The 27,237-nt window shown below is 34.2% G+C and overlaps 1 protein-coding gene and 1 long non-coding RNA gene across 2 annotated transcripts; one reads left to right on the forward strand and one right to left on the reverse strand.

The window, feature by feature from the left end:
• Positions 1 to 1,804: 1,804 nt before the first annotated feature.
• LOC129807288 (dihydrolipoyllysine-residue succinyltransferase component of 2-oxoglutarate dehydrogenase complex, mitochondrial) lies at positions 1,805 to 13,808 on the forward strand. The gene is made up of 5 exons (XM_055856456.1): positions 1,805 to 1,999; positions 2,199 to 2,284; positions 2,519 to 2,638; positions 6,979 to 8,011; positions 13,118 to 13,808. The coding sequence occupies exons 1-5, from the start codon at positions 1,907 to 1,909 to the stop codon at positions 13,250 to 13,252; spliced, it is 1,467 nt and encodes a 488-aa protein (XP_055712431.1). The 5' UTR covers positions 1,805 to 1,906; the 3' UTR covers positions 13,253 to 13,808.
• A 4,733-nt stretch (positions 13,809 to 18,541) lies between these two features.
• LOC129807289 (uncharacterized) lies at positions 18,542 to 26,608 on the reverse strand. The gene is made up of 2 exons (XR_008752254.1): positions 26,544 to 26,608; positions 18,542 to 26,456 (listed from the first exon to the last, which is right to left on the reverse strand). It is a non-coding gene; the product is annotated as an uncharacterized LOC129807289 (long non-coding RNA).
• Positions 26,609 to 27,237: the final 629 nt, after the last annotated feature.

Here is a 27,237-nt window from a genome sequence, read left to right on the forward strand (position 1 = left end):
TGGAAAGAGAGTATTTGTGGTCCTGAGTTTAACTTGTTACTCCAAGGAACTTTCACACGAAGAAACTAGAGTTCAATTCCCAGTAACGGCAGGAATTTTCTCCGTTCTCTGACCAACGATTTCCTACTAACATTCTACTTTCCTCCTAGGGTAAATGTCCTAATTCAGAACCATTTCCAGACTCTTTAACTTTGACAGAGGATTCACCACATTAAGCTCAATTTTTTCTGAAGAAAAATTACATAAATTTGGTCCTTAACTCTTCTATAACGCTACTGTTTAGTGAAAATGCTTTAAATATAAAAAAACTTCCTAAAAACAGGAAAAATACGCGAGTGTAAAACGCTACTATTGGAAGTAAATTCATCCAAATGGAAACACGGGAAATTTTCTAATTGGAGACGAACAGTTTAAGAGAAAAACCGCGACGAAGAGCTTCCAAAGCCTTGTTGAGTTGCTTTTGTGTGCAGGATTTGTTTTTATTCCTGGTCTTTTCTCCTTTCCGATCTAAAATATTAAGAAAATCACTCCAACAAAGTCATGTTTTGGGGTGTTTCCTATTGAAGCATTTGCAGACACTTCAGAAAAAACGGATTTTGTTCACGAAATAGGTAATTATTTCAATTGAAAACTCAACGTTCCGTTAACCTCATTGTGTTTTTCATTGGAAAACATGGTCAATCTATGAAAAATTCGGTGGTGAAAAGGTACACTTAATTTTTCTGAGAAATTAACTACTTAAAATTTGTAGACGAATTTGTTCACGACATAAGTAATTATTTTCTTTGGAAACTTCACCTACTGATAACAATAAAGATTAACACTTAATTTAAACAAAATTATCCAAAAATATGACATTTTTTGGTAAAAAAAACGAACAAACAAGAGTCATCTTAATGTGTTCTTCATTGGAAAACATTGTCGATCGATGCAAAATTCGATGATAAAAAGGCACACTTTTAATTTTTTCTAAGAAATTAGCAAATTAAAATTTGTGATTATGAGTGGGTTTTCGCTTTTATTTGGAGCAAAATTAACTAAATAATGAAACTGTGGTATAAGATACAGTAGAGTCTCCTAAATTCGAACGCTCGGGGGGTATTTTTGACATTTCTCACCTCCCAAATTCGAACGATTTTTTCAAAACTAACGAAATTTGTGTGAGATTAAATTGTACTTTGAATCAAATTCCCGTACTTTCTCGCAAGTTTTAGTGGTAACATACTTCCTTTTCATTTTACACGACCATAATGTATGTAAACATTCAGGAAGAAGCACATAAATATGATTTTCATTCACCAAGAATACGAACTTTCTAACATAACCTCACAATTGACATTTTGAATCCAAACGGCGTTCGAATTTGAGAGATTCAGATTTGAGAGACTCTACTGTATAAGATTTTGCCAGGGGTCAGTTCTCCATTTCGGATATTCTGATGCATCCAGGCCACCAATTTGGCCACTTATGCTTCCTCACTCCTATTCTTTCTATCTTATTCAACGATACGGGTAGCTGCTCTATATCACAGCTCTGTGGGCAATCCTTGGCAGCTGTCACCCGGATAAGTAACTGGAAAACAAAGAGCTGGGGTTATTCTTACTTTGGAACAACAGCAATATTTACTTTTACTTTTAATTTCATATTTTTTCGAAGTTTGGGCACTTTTATACATTTCTTTTTTTTGTAATTTTGTCTGTTATTATAATTAAGGTAAATGAAAAAATTAAAATAACAATTGGTCATGCATTTAGAAGGACTTTGCGAGCACTACAATTTGCCAACCGGGTAACCGAAATGTCAACTGGACTGGCATGTCAGTCCCCCGACCGAGTTTTTCACGTTTTGGTTTGGAAGTTGCGAGTGGAGGAAAAAATTCTCCTAAAATAATTTACGTACGCTTGCGATGGCTGGATTACTGTCCATATCGTCGCGGAATGTACCGCGGAGTGTTCTGAGATTGACAGTGAAGCCGCTCACGGAAAATCCTGGTCAGCAGGTGAGTTTTTCTCTCGGGCAACCGTGTTTGTCAGCCTATTTGGTTATGTAATAAGCCGAAAAGATTTTTCCAGTGCCCCACTTTTGTGCTGCCGCATAGATTCTTGTTCACCTGTATCAGAATTTTCTCCACCGACACTATCCTGTGTTCTATAAATTTAATTTTCATTGATTTTCTCTCCCATTTCTTCCCCCTGCAGTTTGCCAGAAGTTCCAGGGCCTACCACCAGGGGCGTGTTCTGCAGAGATTTCCCCGCCTTGTCGGGACTTTCGAGAGTGAGAAAAAGTAAGTTTTTTGGTGCCCCCAATTGATCTATTCACTGATTTGCAAGTGAAAGTGTATCGAGCTGATTGCCAGTTGCCTCGGAATACTTTCAATTTTGTCGTGAATATTGCGCAAACTGCTTTATTTGTTGACTAATCGCAATCTCACGACCAGCTTTTGATAAGAGAACATTGATTCCGGAAGGTGATTGTGGGGCAACAATGTAAACAATGTGGGTATTTTGGCTTCTTTCAGGACACTCGTGGACTCACAATGGATAAGCCAACGCACCTTCCGCACGAGTTTCATCCTCAGGAACTCGGAAATTGTGACTGTTCCTCCCTTTGCGGACTCTGTCTCCGAAGGAGATATCAGGTGAGTCCAAGAAAAAATCAATAGAGGCACGGAGAGGGGCTCCCTAGGTCAGGGATTATTTTTCAAGAAGTATTCTTTAGTCAGAAACATATAGAGATCTGAATTTTAAAGGGGAGAAGTGATTTTTTAAGGGACTTGCCTAATTGACTGTAGATTCTTCCGAAGAGTTTTTCTAAAGAATATTCTAAAATCCTTTATAGGAAGTTTCGAAAAATCTATTGATTAGGATGGCTAGAATAGAGCTGTAATAATTTTTAAAAGCTTCTTGCTTACTGAAAATTTTCTTCCAGTTTGAAAAAAAAAAATTATATTGAAATATTAGAAATAATCTTGTTAGCAAGAGTTCTGGGTCAAGACAAGGAGGGTCTAAGTATCTTGGTATACTTTCTTCTTTTCACAGATTTTTTTTTGAGAACGTATCAATTTGAAAACTAGCTTTAAAGAACCTCTTTCATAATCAAGAAAATACTTTTCATAATCTCAATTGGTTATAATCCCAATTGAAATTCCTAAGAACGTGCAAATAGATAGATTCCTGTATAATTCTTTTACGAACTTCGAAATCTATGCTCCTCAAGAGCTAGATACCCAAGACAGAAATTTACGATCTCGAATTTTAAGAACATCAAAACATTTTGAGTTGTGTAATGGATTTTCTACGAATGAAATGGGTAAAATGGGCTCGACCGACACGATACTTTACCTCCAAAATTCAACTTAGAAAGTATCACAGCTACCTTAAGCTTATCAAGCAGCTTATCATGTGTATTTTTTTTTGTTTTTATGACCAAATAAAGAAACTCATTTAGAACTTTTTATTGTCCTTATCAAACGGAGCTTGAGAAATGCTACGAAAACCGTGAACAAATATTAAAAAAAAATATTGTAGAAGTTACATTAAAAAAAGTAGAAGCTGCTCATTTGAGTTCAAGAGGATTTATTAGATTTATTAATAAATTGGTAAAAAAGAGTGTGAGAGTATTTCAGTCTTGGGAAATACTCGACTTTGAGACTTTTATGAATAAAAAAAAAAGATTTCGAACCATCTGACTACGAACATTTTGCATTTTTTCCATTAAACTAATTGTTATGGTTACTGGAGTATAACCACTTCATAACTGAAACTAAAAGATATTTTTGGGCTATCAAAAATTTATAGTGATACAATTGAATTTCAGACAGATAGAAATGAATTATTATTGGTAAGGATAAATATTTTTCGATTTGTTCTGGAGGTTGGTCTTGATGCTAAGACGGCGATGGTTGTATGAGGATGGCGGGGCGGTGGGTTAGAAGAAAGAGATGAATTTATATTTTATTCTATTTATTTAATCAACAATGTATAATTAGCATAATTTGATGAAAAACAAAGGTGATGCAGTTTTTAGCAACCATCGCCGTCTTAGCTTAGGTGACTATTTGCATCTTCTGTTCATAATCAATTGAAAACCGTTCGGACTTGTCAGGGATTTTAAAAGATCTTTCCATACTTGCTTCTGTTTGAGAACTGGGCTCATCAGAGTTAATTAATCTTTAATTTTGAAAATCCAGTAAAAAGAAGAAGTAGGAAAAATTCGGGGCAAAATGTTGCAAAATAGATATATCGTCGGTTGCCTCTACCTCTGTCGTAGCTGCATTTCTTTTGTGTCAGTATTTCACGCAAGAGGGTACATCTGTATCTGTATTGTAGCTTGCACAAAATGCAGATTACAAAACAAATGCAGATACGATAGAGGTAGCCGCAATCAACGATATGACGATCACACTCGCATTTAGGAGTCATTTTGAATACTCGAACTCGAGGTAGCCGCAACCGACGATATTTTGTACAAGAGCTTCCAGAAGGCTTGAGAGGATTTTCTATTTTCTAGACCATTTTTCTCTATTCCGAAAGAATTTATCTATCCAATTGATTAGATCATTCACTCTTATTTACACATTATTCACACATATTTACAAAACAAGAGTTATTGTGCGTTGGACATATATATATATTTTTTTAAATTTTAGTGTATATCTTACGCTGTTTTAGAACCACTCATTAATATATAGATTTCGGAAAATAAGTTGGTAAAAAATGATATCTTCTTCAAGGAAAATCTCTTAGAACCTTGGGCGATTAACCCTTTAAGGACGATTGGGTCACCGGTGACCCAAAAATGAACTTCTACGATAATACGGGCTTCAGACTAGAGATTTAGCCCAATTCCCGAAAGTCTCAAAATCCTAAATAGGAACAAATTTTATTAATTTTGCAAAAGCTAGTTATTGATCATTTGCCCTTAATAATCCAATCCTAAGAAAAATTTTCCAAAAAAAATTGACTGATAAGGAATTACAGTAGACTCTCGCTCAATCGGATCTTTTTTATTCGGGCGAAAAATTTTTCTTAACAATTTTTACATTTTATTTCAAAGCAAAATTACTCAAATTCGCAGTAGTTCCTCTCGTTTTATCGTGATTCTTTATTATTGAGCGCTCTTTGTGAAATTTACAATAACTTTGACCCCCGAATCTCAATAATTTGGATGACATTTTGCCCCATATGCCCGATTGAGAGAGAGAGAGTTTACTGTATAGGAGCTAAGCCATATGGCTAAACCTTAGGTCTGAAGTCTGTAGGGTAAGGTACTTTTGGTCATCTAATTTAAATGATGTTGTGAATTTATCGATGACGATGAACTGGTACAATGTACACAGGAATTTCTACCAGTATTCCTCAGTGGAAAGAGACCACTAAAGAAAGTCCATATTAGGACCAAAAGCTATAAAAGAGAAAAAAAAATAGTGATAGGAAAGAGATGCCAAAGTGTTCTAACTTTGCGGAATGCTCAAGCTCATAAGTTCAAGTTCTTCATGAAATTAATTTTTCACACAATTATAAGGGTCATAAATTAGCAGAAAACCATCCCAAGATTGATTAATTGACTAACTAGGGTGTATTTCGAAATCAATATTGCCTGTGTAGTAACTTTGAAGAACATTAACATTTGACATTGAAAAATTGATAGAAGGAATAAATTGAGGTCATTGGCACATAATAAAACGAAATGTTCACATAGACAATTTTAAAATCATAAACGAAAATGAGAAAAATAAAACTTCTCCAGCTAACATCAACTCCTTTTGAGGGGGGGGGGGGTCACACAAAACCTCAAGTCGATATCTCATACCGCTTGGCCTTTATCAAAAGATAATACTTGAGACATTTACGGTTACTTAAATAGTTAATTTTTGAATGAAACCGATAATGTAGTCCGAATTAAAAATTTTAAATCTTAATAAGCCCGAGAGGGCAGTATTATAACTTTGAACTTGAAAATCTCTAAATTTTGAATTTTTCCGTTCTAGGCAAGGGGAGGGTCATCAAAGAATACAAGTTTATATAGCTTACCATTTCACCTCTAGCTCAAAAAGAAGTTAAAAAAAATGAGTTATAGCTCTCTCTTTATGTTTGATAAATACAATATGAGATTTTTAAGAAATAACCTTAAAAGAAACAGCTTAGTTTTTTTTTGTATAGGATAGGGTAAAGTGGTACAAGTTAAATGTAGTACTTCATTTTTATTTGCATATTTTTAATGCTTTAGTTTTATAATTTGGTTCCTTGTGCTTAAAAATAAATTTTGTACTGTATTTATCAAGAAAAAAAGCCATGTCCAACTTGCACCGGGAATTGTCCAACTTGTAACACTATGTCCGACTTGTATCACTTTACCCTACAGAGATGTATTAAACACCCATTTGAAAAACAAATCGTAGTTATTTTGATAAGAACAAGAATCCAGGACCTAAAATGTTATGACAGCTTGAAGTAAAAAGATGTGCTTTCTATCTTATATAATTTTTTTGTACAATACAATATTTTATTGCAAAATTATCTTTTAATGTATTCAAAATATATTTATTCGAAATTTCTAAGATTTCTTGGTCTTGTAGAATGGTGCAGAATTTTTCTTTAGAATTCCTTAGATTTATTAAACAAATTTGGTTAAAATAAATAAGAATACGGGAAATATTTATACCAAAACAGAATAACAATTATGATCATTCATAACATATTTTTTTCTTTGAATTTAAAAATACATTTCCTTACTAAAACCTTTATAATATAAATTTTAACGTGTCAATTGGGTTCTGAGAGAGAAAATCGAGGAGGGCAAATTCAATTTACAAATTTATTTACTCAATAATTCCATGGAAAAATGTAAATTGATTCTTCATGGGATTTGTCAACAGAAAAAAAAGAGCAATCCATTGGCGATTAAATTGCTCAAGATTGATTTTTTTTGCTCACGGAAACCATGGCCAGAAATAGAATTGTGTCATTTCTTCTGCAGATTCACGAAGAAAGTGGGCGATTTTGTGGCCGTGGACGAAGTTGTGATGGAAATTGAGACGGATAAGACAACTGTGGGAGTTCCTGCACCGTTCAATGGTATCATTGAGGAAATCTTTGTGACGGACGGTGATACAGTTCAGGCCAAGCAGAAGCTGTTTAGTCTTAAGCCTGCCGAAGGTGGTGCACCAGCTGCAGCAGCTTCCAAGCCAGCTGAGGCTCCAGCAGCAGCAGCTCCACCTCCTCCTCCTCCGCCACCTCCTCCATCTCCAGCAGCTGCTCCCAAAGCTGCAGCTCCATCACCTCCACCAGCTGCAGTTCCTCCTCCAGCAGCAACGCCTCCGCCACCGCCACCAAAACCATCTGGGCCTGCTAGTCAGATGCCCGTGGCTGCCATTAGGCATGCCCAGGCCATTGAGGCGTCAGTGAAGGTGCCCCCGGAGGATTACACGAAGGAAATTACGGGTACGCGGACGGAACAGAGAGTCAAGATGAATAGGATGCGACTGAAGATTGCATCGAGGCTGAAGGATGCCCAAAATACAAATGCAATGCTAACCACGTTCAATGAGATTGACATGAGTATGATTATGGAATTCCGGAAGATGCATCTGGAGGCTTTTGTGAAGAAGTACGGCATCAAGCTGGGCTTCATGTCGGCCTTTGCAAAGGCAGCTGCCTATGCTCTGCAAGATCAACCCGTTGTGAATGCCGTGATCGAAGGCCAGGAGATCATCTACAGGGATTATGTGGATATTTCTGTGGCTGTGGCGACGCCAAAGGGTTTAGTTGTTCCGGTGATCAGGAATGTGGAGAGTATGAACTATGCGGATATTGAATTGGCGATTGCAGCATTGGGAGAGAAGGCAAAGAAGGGGGCTCTGGCTGTTGAAGATATGGACGGAGGAACCTTTACGATTAGCAATGGAGGGGTTTTTGGATCACTCATGGGAACACCCATCATCAATCCGCCCCAGAGTTCTATTCTTGGAATGCACGGAATCTTCGATAGGCCGATAGCGGTGAAGGGACAGGTGAGTTAAAAAAAAGAAAAAAAGACGTTGCGATTAACCTTTTTTACTCGTAACTTTAACACTTTAGGTGTAAAAATATATCAACATTTTTTAATGTTAATTTTACACCTTTTTAAGGGTAAAATTAACATGAAAAAGGCTAACTTTAACCCCTAATACACCTAAAAAGGGTAATATTTACACCGATTTCTGATCAATAATGCAGGGTAAAATTAACATTTCCGGAATCAGGGGGGTGACAATATCTCTGAAAAATGCGACCAGTTTTAGAGTAAATTCTTTCCTGTTTCCGTACACATTTCACGAGTTATCTTCAAAACTACGTGGGTTGCCTATTTGAGGTTTTCGGTTGCCTATTCTTTATTAAATTGGCTTGTATTTTGTATTTGTATTATTTGCTAATTCATTCTACAATGACAGAAAACAGCTAATAAACTCAAAAGTTTTTTCGGCTCGCTAGAAACATATGGGAAACATGGGAAACTTCATGTCCCTGTCCGGAATGTTATTTTAACTTTTTCGGATTTCTCTCAGTGAAGATTCACGATAAAATGCATTTAAAGTGATACTTTTCAGCACTTTGTCGTAAGATCTTAAGAGGGAAATAATGCACTTAGAGAAATCAAAGGGGATTAATTGAGGCTCAAAGAGAATTTCGTAATGATAAAGTGATAAGGCGATGTGATAATAAGATTTTAGACATTAATCTTTATCGCGCTGGAATGGGCTTTCGGAAGATAATAGTTGGTTTAGAGTAAGTTTACCAAATTCCGGCCAGCTTGCAATTCCGGCCACCTTTTTTGTTCCTCTAATTTCCATGAATTTCAAGTTTTTACTTACTCTAAAGATTATACAATGCAAAAGAAAAACAGAAAATATAATTTCGACAAACGAGATGACGTGAAACAGACATGGAAGAATTCCCGAAGGGAAAGGAACTATGAGAATGAAGGTGGCCGTAATAGGCTACCAAAGCTATGTCTATATTTTTATTCATTTTAAAATGTATTAAGAATGATTTTAGAGTAAATAAAGACGATAAATTGTCTACAAGGTTCCAAGCAATACTCTTTAAGAAGCAAGAATAAAAAAAATCAATTTGTATTAAAAATATTACATTTCAAACTTGAGACTTTGCAATTTGCACGCAACTATGCCGAAATTTGGCATACTTACCATATTCTTTTTTTTTGAACACTTAAGAACAATTGGGAACTAAAGTGTGTGCACGAAAAGATTTCCCATTCGCTTGACATAAAGTTTAGTAATAGTAGGCTTTTGTTTAGTTCTTCATTGACTTTCCAAGAGAATTTACCCCATAGCAAAAGAAAGCAGAATAGGAATAACAAGAGAAAAATTCCTCTGAATTTTCCAGTATTTTTCCTTGAAAAATTCCATAGGAATTTTCCATAATAGGTTCCAAGGAAATTTTCATGGATTTATACTGGATTTTTTTCTGTGAAATACATCCATGGAAATGTTCGTGGAATTTATGTGGATTTTTCCACCTAAATAAAATGGAGAAAAAATGAAGGTGTCACATGCACCTCGTGATTTTACTTCCGAATATTAAAGGAATAGCAAAGATTACGAGGATTAAAATATGTTTTACTAAACCAGCAATAACGAATTAACACTTTATGCAATAAAACAATATTTTATAAAAAAAGAAAAATATTTCCTAAAATATATAGGGGAAGGTTTTGCACCTTTCTGATGTTGCAGCTTCGTAAAAGTTGTTTTTTTTCCAAGTTACTAAATGAATTTCATCCATGGACATATAATCAAAAAGCTAGTTCTACATCTCACATTTCCTGACAAACTTGGAAGCCTAGGCCTTTTTTCCTGGGTCCAAAAGGCAAAATTAAAAAATGGGCCTAAAATCGTAATTCTGATGTGGAATATTTTATACATTTTTGCACTCTGCAAGTGTCTTTTCGAAAAAGCAACTATTCTAAGTTATAGAGGGTTTATTAGGGTTAATATTTACCGTGAAAATCTTTTGCTTGAAGGGGGTCGTTTTTGTGGGTGGAGGAAAATTCATAAAAATTACCATGTGTCCGGTGTAAGGGCCTTGACAGACCTAAGGATTAGTTGAGAGACGGCTTAGCATAATTATATTCAAAATAATGGTTAAACGTCATTTCCATAATTTTCCACTAAGTCGTCTCTCGGCTTAAGTCGCAAGTGTGTCTAGGGCATGATGTTTTCGGGGAAAATGAGGCCTACAGAGGTGGGAAAAAGTGGTACGAAGCTGAGTTAACCAGGGTGCCTTCGTAAAAAATGCCGCTATATTTTCATTTTCCTGCAGAGGAAAATCCAAAGACTTCCGGGAATTTTGTGAGGCAGAATTATGAACCCAATAAGCAAGAGATTTTTTTGATATAATTGATTCGATGTGTGTGACATTCAATAAAAAATCTTAAATCTTGGACTCCTTTTTTAATACGAACCTTCAAATCCTTCCCCTATTAACCCTTTAACGACGAGACACTTTTTACGAACTGAAAATCAACAATAAAAATTAAACTGAGAAACATAATCAATGATAAGTCTTACATCTAACCTTGGAAAGTCCAACAGAGTCTGATTCGGTGTATTTTGTGCTTCTATGAACGATAGGGACAAAAATAGCCCAAAAATTTAAATAATTTTTCTGACAATATCAATGAATAATATTTTTCGCTTTAATGAAAAATATTACGTATGAGTATTCTAGTTTTTATTGCCAAAAAGGTTTTGCTTAAAAAAAAATTGGAAGTATAAAAAATAAATAAAATCAATTATGAATTTAAGAATTTAAAAATTCTCCGTTTTTGAGCTTAAATATTTACTGCATAGCAAATAGCTAAAGACTTGCAAAAATATTCTAGATTCCTTTAACCTTCTACTTTACAATTATGTACAGATATCAGAAAAAAATAACTTTAGGTAGTCAGGAAAAATTATTTTCTTTATGGGACACCGGTGTTCCAATCGTCCTTAAAGGGTTAAATGACATAAAAACAGTATTATTTTAGGTTGGCGAGCTATTTAATGTAATCACTTCACTATTATCCACACGGAACGCAGTGTTGCATAATTAATTATAATAAAATTGCCACATGAGTCACTAAAAATGTTTGCGGAAGGTTTGGAAATAACCCAGCAAAACTTCGTTCTGCAATTCCGCAGTTTTTCTTCTTCTTCCTTTTTTAACGGCCATCATTCAAAACCCGCACTAGTGATCGTAACGGCAAATAACCAAAGCTATCAAAATTTGTCTCGAGTAAGCGAAGTCTCACACCCGTTACCTAATGGCTGCTTCAGAGACGGTTATTTCAAATTTGTACATTTTATTAGAAAAATTTATGAAAAGATCCTTAATGAAATGAAAAGAATATTTTTTTTTATAAATAATAAATAATTTTAAAGGCCTCAGCTGAAAATTACATCGTAAGTTTTTTTTGTTCTCAATAAATTTATTTTATAATTTATCAAAAAATGCAGAATTTTCGGTTGGGAGTATGTTTATTACTGCCATTTAATCATTCTCTATAGACAACATACTCTCGCAGTATTTATATATATAAAATATATAATCAAAATCGGGATTATAAATTCTACCAAGTTGATAAATAATTTCAGAGAAAATATTCCAAGACCATTTTGTTTTTTTTGTGTTTTTTTTTTTTTGAAAATTCATAAAATTTTCTGTAGAAATTCTGCAGAATATTCGGCAGTTACATTTTCAAATCTGACGATTTTCTGCAGAATTTACCGGGTGGGAAATTATCCATGTTGTCACAACACCATTTTATTTGTTTGACATTAGAGAAAAATAGGGGAAAAAACCTTGGAAAACCCTGTGGAAAGATAGTGAGATTTTCCATAGGATTTTCCAGCTTATTCCGCGGACGCTTCACATGTGAGTTTCCATATAAATCTTCCGCGGAACACCGCGGAATTCAATGCTGGAATTCCAGTGGATCGTACTTGAAATTCCGTGGAGAGTTAAGATTCCAATGGAATTTCCGACTCAAAATTCTATGGAAAACTTAGTGGAATTTAGCGTCGAATTCTGGGGAATTTTGTAATTTGGACACTAGTTTTCCTCTGGAATTTCCGCGGAATTTTGCTATGGGGGTCGCTATCTGGATCGTTTATGACTAATCCAATTAAAATGATATTTTTATTTTTATTATCGTAATATAGTTACTATAGTAACATAATATAACTATTCAAGTTTGAGAAAAAGCAAAAATAATATTTTTATCTATTAAATAAGTCAGTGTAATCGACTCATTTCAATCTTGTGCCAGCTGGGGGTTCTTCACTAAAAATTTTCCAACAGTGATATTTTCGCTAACGGCAGCTGATTGTTTGAAAACGTTTATTGTTTTTTTCCTTGTGAAAAAAAGTATTTTAAATCCAAAGGTTTAATTTAAAGTGAATTAGCGAAAAGGTGACCCAGTTAGAGCATGCTGACTCATTTCAGTATTATCATTATTTTATTTTATTATCTTTAATATTTTTGATAATTTTTTTATATTATGTTTGTGAATGAAACTGTGAATAATTCTATGGATTTAGAAGAAGTAAAAAAGAATTTCATCAGTTCAAAAACAAGCGTTTAAGTATCACTCTTCGGAAAATGACCCAGTTACCCCACCTTACTATATATGCTAAACTTTTAAGAAAGAAAGGATGTGAATTTTGATTTTATGAAATTTTCCTGATTTAAATGTTGTGCCGGAGCCATTACCCCCAAAATTCAACTCACAATCGAATTTTTACGCATTCTGAGTTCAAGTCCCTGAGGTCACCTGTAAAGAATCTCAGCTACGATAAGCTTATTTGGGCTTATCACTAGTTTTTTTTAACTCAACTTTTGGCGTTCAATTAACATAAATCTTACGTCAAATCTCTCGTGCTGAGAAATATTGCGTTATCTTGCGAAATAATGCTATTCAACGCAGTTCAAGAATTTATTAGTGTCACTTTTTTTTATAAAGACATAAGATAATATTTTAGCAAGTTTTTGCTAAATAAAAATTGTTATTTATGTCTGAAAACTTGCTAATTTGGATGAGAAGTATATTTTTGTAAAATTATTTTTTTTTTTAGGTTGTTATTCGACCAATGATGTATGTGGCTCTGACTTATGATCACCGTTTGATTGATGGACGTGAGGCCGTGATGTTCTTGCGCAAAATTAAGGCGGCCGTTGAGGATCCAAGGATCATTTTAGCTGGAATCTAAAATAATAAAAAAGAAATATATTGTTAAAGAGAGAAAGAAAAAATCGAGAAAAGAAGCAACATGAAATTTGTGTGTTATAGAAATGGGTAAAGATGATTTCGCATGATATTCGAACGATTTTAGTGCTAAAAAAAAATTATTAATGAGAAAGAAGTCATTAAAGAAGAAAAGAATTAATTGACTACACTTAAAAGAGCGTGCAACAGTGAACTTCTCATGGCATCGATTAGTGGTGAGATGTTTTTAATTTAATTTTGCAAATTTTAATTTAATGTGGCGTTCCTTTTGAATTTAGTGAAGTTGAGTGTAAAAAAAAACGACTATTCAAAATTGTAATTTCTTTTAATCATTTTTTGTTTCAACATCTGATTTTCAATCTGTGTCTTGAGGAAATGCCGAGGCGGGGAGTCACAAGTGAATCTGTAAAAATGCAAATATCTGAGGGAATATCAAATGACCATACAAGAATACAGTATGAAATTAATTAAAGTATTTATTTAGTTCTCTTTCTGTGGCGCTGTAATTAAAGGTTCTGTTTGAACAGAGAAGTTTGAAATGTTGAAGTTTTATTCCTTGCGAGCATAATGGTAATGTTTTTTCTTTATTACAGAATTTTTTGTGTTCCAGAAATAACATTGGCTTTTATATTTTAAACATATTTTTTTCAGGAAGATGTCTTGCAAGATTCTTTCAAAGTTTTCGTTTGCAATGGTCTCTTATTTTAAGAGAATTTATCGATTTTTAAATTAAAGACGTATAAGAATCCAAATAGACTCAGGCTGATCGTCGAGAACGTCGAGAATATTTGGCCTTGAAGATTGAAAGCATTTGGGATAAGTTGCCGAATGATGTGAAAGTGTTTTTCCAAGCGCAACTCTTTCATAAATCACTTTCATAAATTCTAGCATTTGATGGTAGTCTTTGCCGATCCTATCTAGCCCTTTCCGATTGGTGAAGACCGTCCCTAAGTACTAGAATTAAGGAAAATTTAACGAAGAACAGGGTGACTAATGCCCTAGACACATTTACGACTTAAGCCGAGAGACGACTTAACGTAATTATAATCAAAATAATGATTTCAGTCGGAATGATTAGTCAAAAAACTTATGGAAATAAGGTAAAGTATATCCTCGAATCGACCGGCGGAGATATTTATTCAATTTATTTAAATTTACAATAAATAGTAGGTAATTTACCTGATAAGGTAAAAAAAGTCAGGCTGAAATTTTCAAAAATAAATATTTTCTATACAATCAAAAGAAGATTGTTTTTTTTTATCATAAGTAATCATTATCATCAACATGTAATTTCCAAATTTTGGCAAAATTTGAGGAAGAACACAATTTCTTAAAAATATTAGAAAATTTTGGGTTAAAAAAATTCTTCATTCGAGATATCGAGTTTGGAAATTGTTGGGGAAACTGCATTTCCCTTGGAGATAGAGGAAAGTGGTTTTCGGCAAAATGGAAGAGCAAGAAATTTGCTATCCTGACCCTATGATGTCATTAGGGATTTTCGAAAGATCCACGAAACTTGCGAAAAATTAAATATTAATTATTAATTTTCCTACCCCATCTTCTTCTATTTATTCGAACAATGCAAATCTATAGAAGACAGACTTCCTTGAATATTAACGGAAATTACGCAGGATTATTGTTGTCGTGAGGGCCTCGAGTGGGTCAGTGGATAGAGTAGTAGCTCTATGACTGCGAGGTCTGGGGTTCAAAGCTGAGCAGCAGCAGAAAAAGATTTCTCATGCCATATCGGCTTTGAATTCGTCCAGTGAATGAATGAATAGTAATGTCAATGGTGCATATTGGCAAAAAAAGTGAACCGCCTAAACAATAGAGGCTGGTACGAGAACTAGTTTGATGTGAAAGTGGTACTTCAATCGATACAAATATTCGCTGTCACTGATCCCAAACACACACCGAGAAGGGATGCTGTGACATAGTAACGGCACTGACTGCTCACAGAGCTGTGATATAGAGCGGCTACCCGTATCGGGGGATAAGATAGAATAGGAGTGGGGAAGCATAAGGGGCCCAATTGGTGGCCTGGATGCATCGGAATATCCGAAATGGAGAACTGACCCCTGGCAAAATCTTATCTTATCTTATTGTTGTTATATTTTTATTGAATTAACGAGAGACTACTTTATTAGAAAGTAAAGAGTTTCATGGAGGGAGGAAAGGCTTTTTCAACATTAACAATAATCCATTTCTGCAATATTATTTGTTTTTCCAAAGTAATGCAGGGTAATCGTACATCTTGCGCATTTGATATAGTGGAGTTTTCCACAATCTCCTTGACAATTCTCAAATTGCGTCGTCGGGAAACAAAGATCTGAAGGTGTTTGGAATTGTGGTGGTCGCTCCAGGGTATAAATGCACTTGGAGTTTTGACCTTGAAATTTTGACAGTTGTAATTTTCCAAATTTTATGATTTTCGTGTCTGTTACAGAGCTCGTTGGGACCTTTCCAACGACTACTTACTCATCAAAATCGAATAAAAAATGGCAGAGATATGAACAAAAGACAAAAATTTTTATAATAAAAAAAATAGAAGACGAAAAAGTATGCAATGTGGATCTTACCAGAAGAAAAAGAAATTTTTCCCATTCGCTATTTTTAAACAATCAGAAAGAAAAATTCGCTGATATTAAAAATATTATTTTCCTTGAAGAAGTATAATATGTCTACTCGGATGACCTATGACATTACCATGAAGGTGTATCCCATGAAAGGCTTTTGACGTTCATCATTAACTCATAAACCAAGCTTGAACATAATTAAATCGCATTTTCAGGTCAAATAAAAATAGCAACAAATGTTAAAAGGAACTTTCATATATAAGAAAATCATGACTACCAATAGTCACAATGACTACTTCTAATGGCCGCACAGTAAAAAGCCAGTGGCTGGTTAACTTTCTACATGGACCCTACTTACATGCCAACTTTCGTCCCGATCCGCGGGAGACAGTTGGGCTCCTCTAAGTTAAAGATTAATTTTATGTTCTAAAATTGAAAGTGCTTTTCATATAATATAATGTTCCTCAATTCGACCGGTCGACGAATCATAGTAAGTGAAGCTTTTTTCACTTGAATGTTGTTCTACTTCTGAATGAATTCATAAAAGTGAGTTTCTCTATTTATTTCAATGATTAACTAAATTTTAAGTGCTATTCATGATGTGTTGAACAAGCCAAAGTTAAATCCGTGACTTTATAGTTCTGTGATTTGTTTAATTTTAAGAAAAAATGGTGGTCGAGTAGAGGAATATTGATATTGAAGTGGTCAAGTAGAGGAACACTTCGCATTTTTAAAACATTTTAATTTTTTTTATAATTTAAAATTATATTATGACTAAATGGTCCACAATTAAATAGATAAGGATCTATTCTATAGTTTTAGGCAAAAACCATATTAAAAAACACAAATTATAACAGTTTTTTCATAAGTTTTTTTACAAAATCTATCCTTAAGTGGTCGACATAGGGTACTTTACCTTAAGTGGAGATTTTATGTTTTACTCATAATTTATAATTGAAGTCGAACCTAAGTAAATGTGACTTTTGGCATAGTAACTCAGTTCTTATGCTTCCATTGGGCGGTCATTGTTTCACTTACTAAATATATAGGTAATGCTAAAACTTGAAATATTGTGCCTTGGTCTGTGGTCCTGTGCAGAAGTCTCTCTCTTTCGCGGCTTTAATGGCCTGGTACAGCTGAGCTTATACGGTGTTTTCCGGTCATAGCTATGTATTGAAGATCGTCTGACCTACCTCTTAGATTTAGAAAATCTAAGTTGTGGGGAGACTTTGGGGGGGGGGAGGAGGTCACCGAAGACAGGAAGTCGATATCTCTTACTGTTTGTGCTCTAGTTTAAGAACAATGACGTGTACCGTGTAGGTACGGATGACTTTGCCATCCTGCTGTTCGCAAGCTTTTCTTTAATTCTAGGGTATGAAGATGGTATCTACCAATCTTAATTAAGTACTAGAATTAAAGAAAAGTTTACTAACAGCAAGGTAGAAAATCACCCATGAAAGCAGTCACTCGTATCTACGCTAGATAATCGAGAAATATAAATCAATTGTCAGAACTATGTCGCATTATTAATTATTTGGAGTCAATGCAGCCGGGTTGAAATTTCAAGATCTTTTAATCCTTTTAATCAATTCTCAATTCTATCACATTAATTGGAAAATGTACTCTTCAGAGAGGTTTAATTTTGCCTATTTTATAAATGAAATGTTCTTTTGTGAAAATTAAAAAAAAGTTTTGGGTTAAAAGGAGTTGAAAATGAGGGATGGGGAGTCTTTGAAGACCGGAAGTTGATATCTCTCACCGTTAGAACTCAAACTCCAAATCAGTGACGAATTTAAAAAGGTCTAATTTTCACCCGTTTTGGTCAATTAATTAACTAAAAGGTTAATGATTTTTTGAAACCCTCTTCTTGAACAATTTTCAAGTTCAAGATGGTTTTGTGGTGATTTATAGATAAATTTAATTCGACAATAATTTTGTGTGCACCAGAAAATTTGCGTAAAGGCGTCTACACATTGGGAGCAATTTTCGTCAAAAATTGCGTTTTTGACAGAAATTTGACGTTTCCCCGTACAGCGCTGCAGGGAATTTCCTTCAAAAAAGCAATTTTTGACAAAAATTGCTCCCAATGTGTAGAGGCCATAAAGGAATATAACGCAGAGCTCTTTCTCGGGAGTTCGAGCAGCTCGCAAAGCCTCGGATGCTTTGCCACCCCTTTTTTCATTTTGCTGAAAAAAATAGCTCTTTTCTGTTATGCTAAAAGATAGCAAAACTGATGACTTTAAAATTTGATATATCTACCATTTAATTTTTTTTTTGGATCTCAAAAAACCTAATTGAAAGCAAATGACAATATCTAAATTCAGGGGGGTGACATTAGGTCTGAAAAATGCGACTAGTTTTAGTGTAAATTTTTCCCTGTTTTCGTACTCATTTCACGAGATATCTTTAAAACTACGTTGGTTGCCAATTTGGGGTTTTCGGTTGCGTCTTCGTTATTAAATTGGCTTTCATTCTGTATTTGTATTATTTGCTAATTCATTTTACAATGACAGAAAACAGCTAATAAACTCAAAAATTTTTTCGGCATGTTAGAAACATATGGGGAACATACGAAACCTCATGCCTCTGCCCAAATCTGTAGAATCTCCAGGATCTAATTGCAGAACTGTGACTTAAATAGTGAAGCGCAGAGAATGTAAAATTTTAACAAAATGATAGTAAAAAAAACAATCACCTTTTCCTTTCAATTACTTCTCAATTTTATTCATTACAAATTCATTACAATTAATCTTTTTTTTTATTACAATCAACGAAATTCCGTACTTGGTACATTTTTGATCATGGTACAAATTTGATTTTTTCTATACAAAAGTTTGGTTTTTTTGCTTGGCTAAAAACTCAATTATACAGTATAAAAGTGTCTCAAATGCTATGTAAAGTTTCTTCTGCAAAATTGACATTCTGTGGGGGTTTTCTCGCCCTCATTCCTTGGTATTACATTAGTAGTTAGTATGACATTGTTTTTTTTTTACTTGGCTGGCAAATTCAATACAGTTTCCCAACAGGAAGTAATTTGCTAGTTAATATTTAATGCAGTGTTTCTCATTCATAAATTGTATTTGGCTGAAATTGTCGTGAAAGACGAGGCGGGAGAAAGTTGGGGACTTTAGGGGTTTGTAGAGACGATACATCATATTTTGGGGCAAGCCACAAGAGTGAAGAACTATTGCCATATCTTGTGCATTTTGCGGGAAACATTAATGTCGCAAGTTTTATCATAACTATAAATTATTGTGGCCAATGATTTTATTATATTTGTTTCTTTATCCTCTTTTTTGTTGTTGTATTTTCTGCAGAATTGTTCTTTTTTTTTGGAGGGCCAGGGGTTGTCTTTTTTAAAATTGAATTTGGCAGTGGACTTCTTATGTTTCTCTCGCATTCATCTTTCAGAATTGACTATATTCTTGGTTTTTTTTAAATATAATTTTTCTTTCGGGTGTGTCTTTTTTTTTATTTTAAGCGTGCCGTGTTAATTGCATTTAGAGCGAATATAATGACTAAAAGAATATCTAGAATATTACATTTTATAAGAATTATAATTAAAATATTGGAACTTTTGGTAGATATTGCAAATTGATGAGACTGACGCTTTTTTTTTTATTAAAAAAAGTTGTTATGGGATTTGTTTCTTCTTTTTATTTTGGGGTTCTTGGCAGAATATATTGCAATTAATTGGGATTTTTCGCTGAACTTTTGTCGTTCGAATGCTGAACTTCTTGCCAAACAGCCATCCCTCGGGATATGCCGAGAAGAATGCCTGAAAAGCGGGGTAGGGGGACGGATTTTTGCAGTAAATTTGATGAGGGAGAATAATGTGATTTTGAGATACTCGAGGGGTTGCAGAAGGAAGATGGCTGATGGCGTCTTTTTTTGTTGTTGTTGTATTTCAGTAAAGAAGAGGGTCGTTTTGTTTGCTTATTCTTGCATCAACTGCTTACTCTATAATTTATAGCTATTTGTGCTGTATTTTTTCCCATTTTTTTCTTTCTTAACATTTCCTCTATGATTCTACGATATTTTTCTTAATGTGCTTAATTCTTTTGCCATCGTATTCTTGCAACAGTTTGTGTTAATTTTCCCTCAAACGGCCAATTATTTGAATTTTAGCAATGGGCAAATTTAAACACACTTTAGGACATTTTATATATACAAGAATAGTGTTTAAGAAAAAAAAGTCGAAGAAAATTTAATTTTCTTCGTTTTTTAAAAAAAAAATAGCACTTAAGATATGGAGTTTTGGGGGAAATTTGTCGCTTCTGTGGAACATTCAATGTTGTGGTCGAAAGGGTTGTTGATGGCTACGATACAGAAGGGTGGTCATCAATGATTTTTGCACTATTGAATTATTTTTTTATATTCTGCTTATCACATTCTTTTTAGCTATTTCTTTGTTGGCCTAAATGCAGACTCTACGATAAATGTTCCACAGAATCCAGAAATTCCCACCAAAAAACCATTCACAATGATTTTGAATTGTTTTCTTCACTCCAATTAATCCTTTTTGATTTTTATTTCTTTTTTTTTTTAATGAATTTTGGATTTAAAATAAATTTTAGAAAAGAGCAAAAGAAGTTGCCAATTGTGCGCCAATTTGTTAAATACATGAAACTTTTCAACCGAGGAAGAAAACAATTCAAAACACAAAAGACAAAATACAAAAAAAAAACACGTTAATTATAAGACAAAAATAATTTATAAAAAAAATGAAAATTTCAAATTTTCATTAAATACGCACCTACGAAAATTTCCGTTTGAAGACATTCAGGGCCTAGTTTTGTTTCGATGTCAAAAGCTGTTTTTGTTTTTTAATTTTCGGATTTCGTGTTTAGATTTCTCAAACGGAACATTCCCCTAAAAGATATTTTTTGACTATTTTTTAAATTCGTCTTTTTTGGCTATTTATAGTTTTTGAATATTATTTTTTTTTGGATAATTTTGAGCTATTGCTTGGTTTTTGTTTTCAAGACAATTTTTTTGCTATAGTTTTTGACTTTTTTTTCTAAAATCGCTTTTTTGAGTAGTAGGTTTGCCACCCCCAAATCCCAAAATCTGTTAATTGAGTCAAAGTTGCAAAACAATTTTTTTATTACTTTTTTTCTGCTAAACTTGTAAATGATCTAGGCAAAATATTGACAAAAAGTGCTTTAAACAATTGGGGGGATTTCTTGTTAAATTTCTATGTCGAGTTTTGTGCATAGGGGAGATTGAGGGTCCAATTAACGGACTTGTCTCTAAACTCCTTGAGATTACGTGTAAGGTTGGTGGATTGAGAAAAGATGATGTCTGGTCGAACAAGAACACATTTCAAGGGGGTCTTTTTTTGGGGGGTTCATCAGGGGGTGGTTTTGTCTTTATGAATTTTTTGGGGGGCGATTTTTTTGCTTCCTGGTTCCAGAATGAAAGACAAAGTGGGGCTTGAATTTAAGGGTTGTCCCGCGGTATTTTTTGGTTTAATTTTTTCTTTCAAGTTTCAGGGTGCCCTTTTGGGGCTTTTCGCAATTGCTTTTTTTGGTGATGTAGTTTCAGCAGTAGACTATTTTCGGAAATGTTTCTGACTTGCTTCTGAAATGGGTTTCATTTTGAATTTTGATTCGGGTATATCACTTTTTTTGCGCGTTTCATTTTTGGTCGAGACTTCTGAATGTTGCAGACAAAATGAATGGTGACAAATAGGGGGTGAATTTTCTTATTTTTTTCTTTTTATTCGAAATTACTTCGAAATGTTGCATCCTCCTCTTGATTTTTTTTTTTTGGTGAACAAATTTATCAGGAATAGTGTTTGATGTGGCTTTTTGAGATTTTGGCTTGGGTGCTTTTACATTTGAATGGCCGGGAAAGTGCTTCTGTATGAAGAAGAGAAAATTGGTCAAAGGGGGTGTAAAGGTTGATGTCTACAAGACACCCTAATTGTATTTATGTTGTGAATACTAAAATGGTCAAACTATCGATGGTATTTCAAGTTTCTCTCAAGTAATTTTCAAGTGGCGTCTTCATAATTCTCCATTTCTCATACCCCCAAGAAAATCCTTCAATTTATTAAATACATTGTGAAATATTAATCAAAGTCCACCCTACTTTTCCTCGGTGGAAGACTTTTGTTGGGGAGTCGAGGCGAATGGCATGTCTGATGGTATATTTAGAATTTTGCAAGGGACCTACAGCAATTTTACCCTTCTTGCACCCATCCAAGGAATTTTCCTATAATTTGATTTACAAGAAAAAATCATTTTGGTCTTTCGAGATGTACCAATATTTTTTTTTGTTTCTTTTGGCTGAAAAAACCCCAAATAAACCAAAATTTTGCAAGAGTTGATGAGAAAATGAGATTTTGCCGGTAATCTACTTATTTTTGTCGTTGATTTCTTGGTTTTTTTTGGGGGGATAGGTAGGATGGGTTTGAAAACCATAAGGCCAACCCCTTTTAGCACTATTCGTCCAAATCTATTTCCGTTCGAAATTACTTCTTCGAGATTATGTATGTAAACCCTTTCCGATGAAGAGATATTTCAATATGAATTTCCGCCCTTTGGATGGGGTGTGCAATTTTCCAGCTTGAAGAAGGGTGTCCCTGCTGTGTCTCAAATGCGAGAAATCTCAAGATTCTCCAGGATTAAGCTAAAGGGGCCTGAGGTATGGGTTATTCCGCCGTAGACAAAGAACGATATTTAGAGACAAAGATTGAGGGGATTGCAACGTTTTGTATGTCTTTTTCTTCCCGAGGAAAGGTTTTGCCGAAAAGACAGGGGTCGGGAACTTGAGGGACTCGAGATTGGTCCGGGCCAGATAAAGATTTGATAGACCAGAGAGAAAAGGGGAGAAGGTGGGCTGATAATCAGAACATCAAAACTTCGCGGTTCAGTGTGTTGTTTAATGTTGGTAAATGGAAATTCGATGGATGGCTCGAGCCGCAATTTGTGGTCTAAGGGGGCCGAAAATAGGGGACCATTGAGAGCCGGTGAAGCATTATCAAAAGACATTACTTTTTGTCCAATATGTATGGGCCAAATTCTCCATTTGAGGATTAATATATTTCTATGAAAAGTCCGCATGGAAGACAACCGATTGTGAGACGCAATTTCAATTAACGTCTTTAGATCTATAATCGTATTTTTTTTGGATGAAGAAATTACAAATGATTGTTTTTGGTATCAAAATTTATCAAAACGAAAACCAATAATACCAGTTCTAAACATTCATCCGAAAGTTAATCGGAAACACAAATTCTATTTTATCTTTTATTTTTTTTTTGCTTTTTTATTGGCAAATTTTGCTGTGGTTTTTGAGATTTCGCTTGGGAGTTTTGTAAAACTCAATTTTGGCGGGAACAGTAGTGAGGTTAGAGGAATTTTTATACAAGCTCTGCAGAATATCCGCGGCTAAACCTCTATCCACTACCAATGTTCGTAATTCAAGTTTTTGCAGTATACCTAAATATTTCTTCAATTTGTAATTTCTTCTTTAGTTTTTTTTTTAAATCCAAATTTCCTCAATTATTAGGCAAAATTTCCGCCTGTTTTTTGTTTAGGTTATTTCTTTTCTAACCTCATTTTTGTTATTTTTGATACTTTTGATAATAATTTTGCAATTGCAGCTCTAGTTTTTTTTTGGTAACTATTTTTCTAACTACATCACCGTTGATATATCTTGACTTTACGAATGCCAAAATGGTATAATACTTTTTTTGCAGTGGTAGAATGCAATCGGAGTATAATTAAAGCTATAAAATAAAATCCGCACGCAATATAAATTCTGGAAGAGATAAAATTGTATTAGTTTGAGCATTAATGAGCTTAAGAAAAAGTAAAAGAAAAAGAATAGTGAAAACTATAATCACTTATTAATACGAAAACTAAATTAAATGCTATTTTTATTATTCAACTTTATTAAATCTGACCACTTTTTTTTCCAAGTGATTGAATTTTGGCGGAATTTTGGTTTTGACTTTTGTTTTTTTATTTTAGACTCTTTTTTTAAATTCTGTTTTGCTTTCAGTGTGAGAAATTTCCTACCCGTTTTTATTTTTAACTCTTAATCCCTTCGAGTCCATTGAGAAATTGGATGGGTTAGTTCGCCTAGTTTCTTTTTTGTTTTATTATTTGATTGCATGTTAGTCGGATGTGCAACAAAACTCTGTCTATTTCTTCATTACAACAAATATATAATTTTATTTTATAAAAAATATCTACTATTTTTTTTCTTAATATATTCTTTGTCCAACTTTGCATAAATATGTTTCTCTCGAAAATTCCTAGCACCAGTGAGTTTCATGAAGAGATTTTTTTGCTTTTGCTCTTTGATTAAATTAGGATGATTATTAGTCATTTGTCATTCGTTTGGCGGTTTTTTTCTTTTAGGTTTGCGATTTTGAATTTTTTACAATATTTTTTAGGTTTATTTTTTTAAGCCGCTTTATTGAATAATAAATTGAATTTTCCGTTAATTCTTTTTGAATCTTTTCCTATATTTCTTAATTTGTTTTTCGTTTTTTTTTAAACTCATCTCGCGAGATGGACTGAAAGGGATTAGGAATTATCTATGAAGTTTTGTTAAATACAAGATAGTTTCTTTTTGGTTGTTTTTAGCGATCTAAACAGACAAATATTGAAAAGTTCTCTAAATAACTACAAGTTTGGTTTTTCTGAGTGATTTTTTTTCTGCCCCATTTTTTGCGAGAAACACTGCCAAATAAAGTGTGGTCAGTATTTTCTGATGGAATAATAAAAATATCTATCTTTTATGCATTATGCTGTTTTTCAAAATCACTTAATATGCTTGGCATTTTCTGTACTTAATAATTCTCTCATTTCTATGTGGTTTTGACGCTTAATTTTTTGGAAATTTTGACACATTCCAAAAATAAGCTTTTTCTTGAAGAATTTTCAATTTTGTCTGATCATTTTTTTTTGGGATATTTTGATTGGCTTCTCTGCTCAGGTACAATTCCACCAAATTTTGTTTTGTTTTGTTTTTGGTCGAAATTTTCTTTTGCAAAATTTGATTTTGAGGTGTTTTTTTTGTCTATCGTCAAATTCAATAAATCCTGAATGTATGGCGTCATATTGGTTTTTAAAATAAAATGATGTTATTTAAAAAAAAAAGAAAAAGAGATATTAAAGTAAAAAGAAAATGTTTGCGACAAAGTAAATGGTTTAGCAAAAGGCTTATATAAGGTTGGGGATTTAAAGTAAAAGCTCTGAAGCACAAGTGAAAGGTGATAGAGGCAATTAATAAAAAAAAAGAATAGTAAGTATAAAGATGATCCTTGTGAGGATGATACTTAGCATGGGGCATGTAAATGCCCTTTGGAATCCTGCTGCTGGGTAGAAGAGTTTCCGGCATGAGCTTTTCCGATGAATGAGGATTCGAAGGGGAAATTTTTCCCCTTACTGTGATCCTGATGTGTCCCGCTGATTTTCTCCTTGGCTTGATGTATGGTTGTATTGGTGAAAGTTGTGTTTTTTTCCGGAATTTCTCCTTCGGCTGCTGGTTGCTCCTTCTGAAGATACTTGGGTTGATTTGTTGCATCTCCTCCCCAGGATACACTCATCTTTTATTTCCAAATGTGATTTAGTCTTGGTGGCTGTGAGAATTTCTCCTCCAAGGGTTTTTTTTATCCTTCTCCTCCTGAACCTTCTCAACTGTGTGTGTTTTGGTCCTTTGCTCTCCAGGAAAAGTGTTTTGTTTGCGAATGTGTTGACTGTGCGTGAAAGTATTGGAAGGGTATTTTGTCGGTTATCCTCATGCATTCCTTTTTTTCCATCTAAGGGGGGGCTTGGTTTTTCTCTTTTTGCTCTGTGGGCCGTGTTTTCCGATTTGACGACGTCGCTGGGAAAATTTGTGATATTTCAGTCGGTGCTGCTGTATGGGTTTTTCTCCCCTTATTTTTTTTTGGCGTGATTTTGTAAAAGGGGGCCTTGTGAATTTTCCATCCTTTTCCTCCTTGGCTATTCTCCTTCTGCCTAAATTGCCCTTTTTGCTGGCGAAGAAAGTGATGTTCTGGTTTATCGATCCATTTTCTCACATTTTCTCTCAAGTGTCTCGTGTGTCCTTTTTTTTCGTGTAATATCTTGATATTTTCTTTGCCTCTTCTGTGAGCACTGTGAACACAAGATGGCGACTTGGTTAGAACTCTATATGCGACTATTTCAAAAAATCCTTAAGTTTAGAGTGTTCTAGAGTTAGTTATTCAATCTTGGCTCTTAGTTCCAATTGCATTGGACCTGTGTGGCTTGACTTCATCATCCACAAATTCTCTTGGCCATTGCTTTTATTTTTAGCTAAACAAATTATAAACTAAATTGTTAAAATGTGTTTAAACTTTATCATCTCCGGCTAAAATTCACTCTCTATGCGCCAATTCTGTGCCAATTGCATTTTTTTTAAATCATTTCTGTGCTTCACAAATTGCGCAACAATTCCTGTTGCGTGCTCCAATTGTTGATTTTTTCTGAATTTTCTGAGATTTTTCGATCTATCAGAAAATTAACACAAACTCTTTTCGAGAATATCCTATTTTTTCTGAGAGATTTTGGTGTGATGATTTTGCTGTTTCAAAGATGAATTTCGATGTGAATTTGACCGGATCCTTGTCTGCAAAGAAAGAAGATTTGGCTAAGTTCCTGATGGTGGATTATTTAGAGGATTCATTGCCATCCAAAAGATGGACCCAACACTCACCGCACAACACTAGTCCAAAAATTTAATTAAAAAAATTGACTAAAATGTTCTTTTTGTTTCTTCCAGATGATGATTTGGCAGGACACTTCTTTATTACAACACTCTTGTGAACTTCTGAAATGATGACTAATATTTTCTTCAACACTTTGGCACTTTAGTGATTTGGTATGAATTTTGGGATTTGGAGATCGGCTGCGGACTTGAGATGTTGAACGAGGCAAGGATCCGATCAAACTGACGATGTTGAGTGACTGTTGCAGCCAGCAAACGTTCCATCCGGCCAAAAAAGGATGAGAAGGATGATCAAACCACAAACCAGATCCACCGGTTCTCCCTACCAATCTCAAATCCCGGTAGCTGCACACCTGGACCATACCTGGATGCTGCCGCGTAAACGAGTTTTTCCAGCTCTACCAAAATGACCGTTGTCCATTCAATCAGCACCGGTGATGCTGTGCAAATCTCCCAGGACAATTCATCGCACAGAACAATTGACAAGATGATTCAACCGTTTTACAGTCTCAGGAAAATTCCACTCGATGCTCCCGAGAACCACCAAGGGTGAGAACAATGTGGTGTCTGGTGAGAATAAAACTGGAATGTGATTTCTATTGAAATCATCGATTCTCACACGCTCTTTTGATATCTTTCAGAAATTCATCAGCAACTTCTTCTCAAGCTGAAAATCTTTTGT

The sequence above is a fragment of the Phlebotomus papatasi genome, chromosome 3 (genome assembly GCF_024763615.1).
Source record: "Phlebotomus papatasi isolate M1 chromosome 3, Ppap_2.1, whole genome shotgun sequence".
NCBI classification, from domain to species: domain Eukaryota; kingdom Metazoa; phylum Arthropoda; class Insecta; order Diptera; family Psychodidae; genus Phlebotomus; species Phlebotomus papatasi.

Coding starts and splice junctions, on each gene's coding strand:
- LOC129807288 (XM_055856456.1), top strand. CDS start 1,907: ATGGCTGGATTACTGTCCATATCGTCGCGGAATGTACCGCGGAGTGTT. Junction 2,000..2,198: donor CGGAAAATCCTGGTCAGCAG/GTGAGTTTTTCT, acceptor TTCCCCCTGCAG/TTTGCCAGAAGTTCCAGGGC. Junction 2,285..2,518: donor ACTTTCGAGAGTGAGAAAAA/GTAAGTTTTTTG, acceptor GGCTTCTTTCAG/GACACTCGTGGACTCACAAT.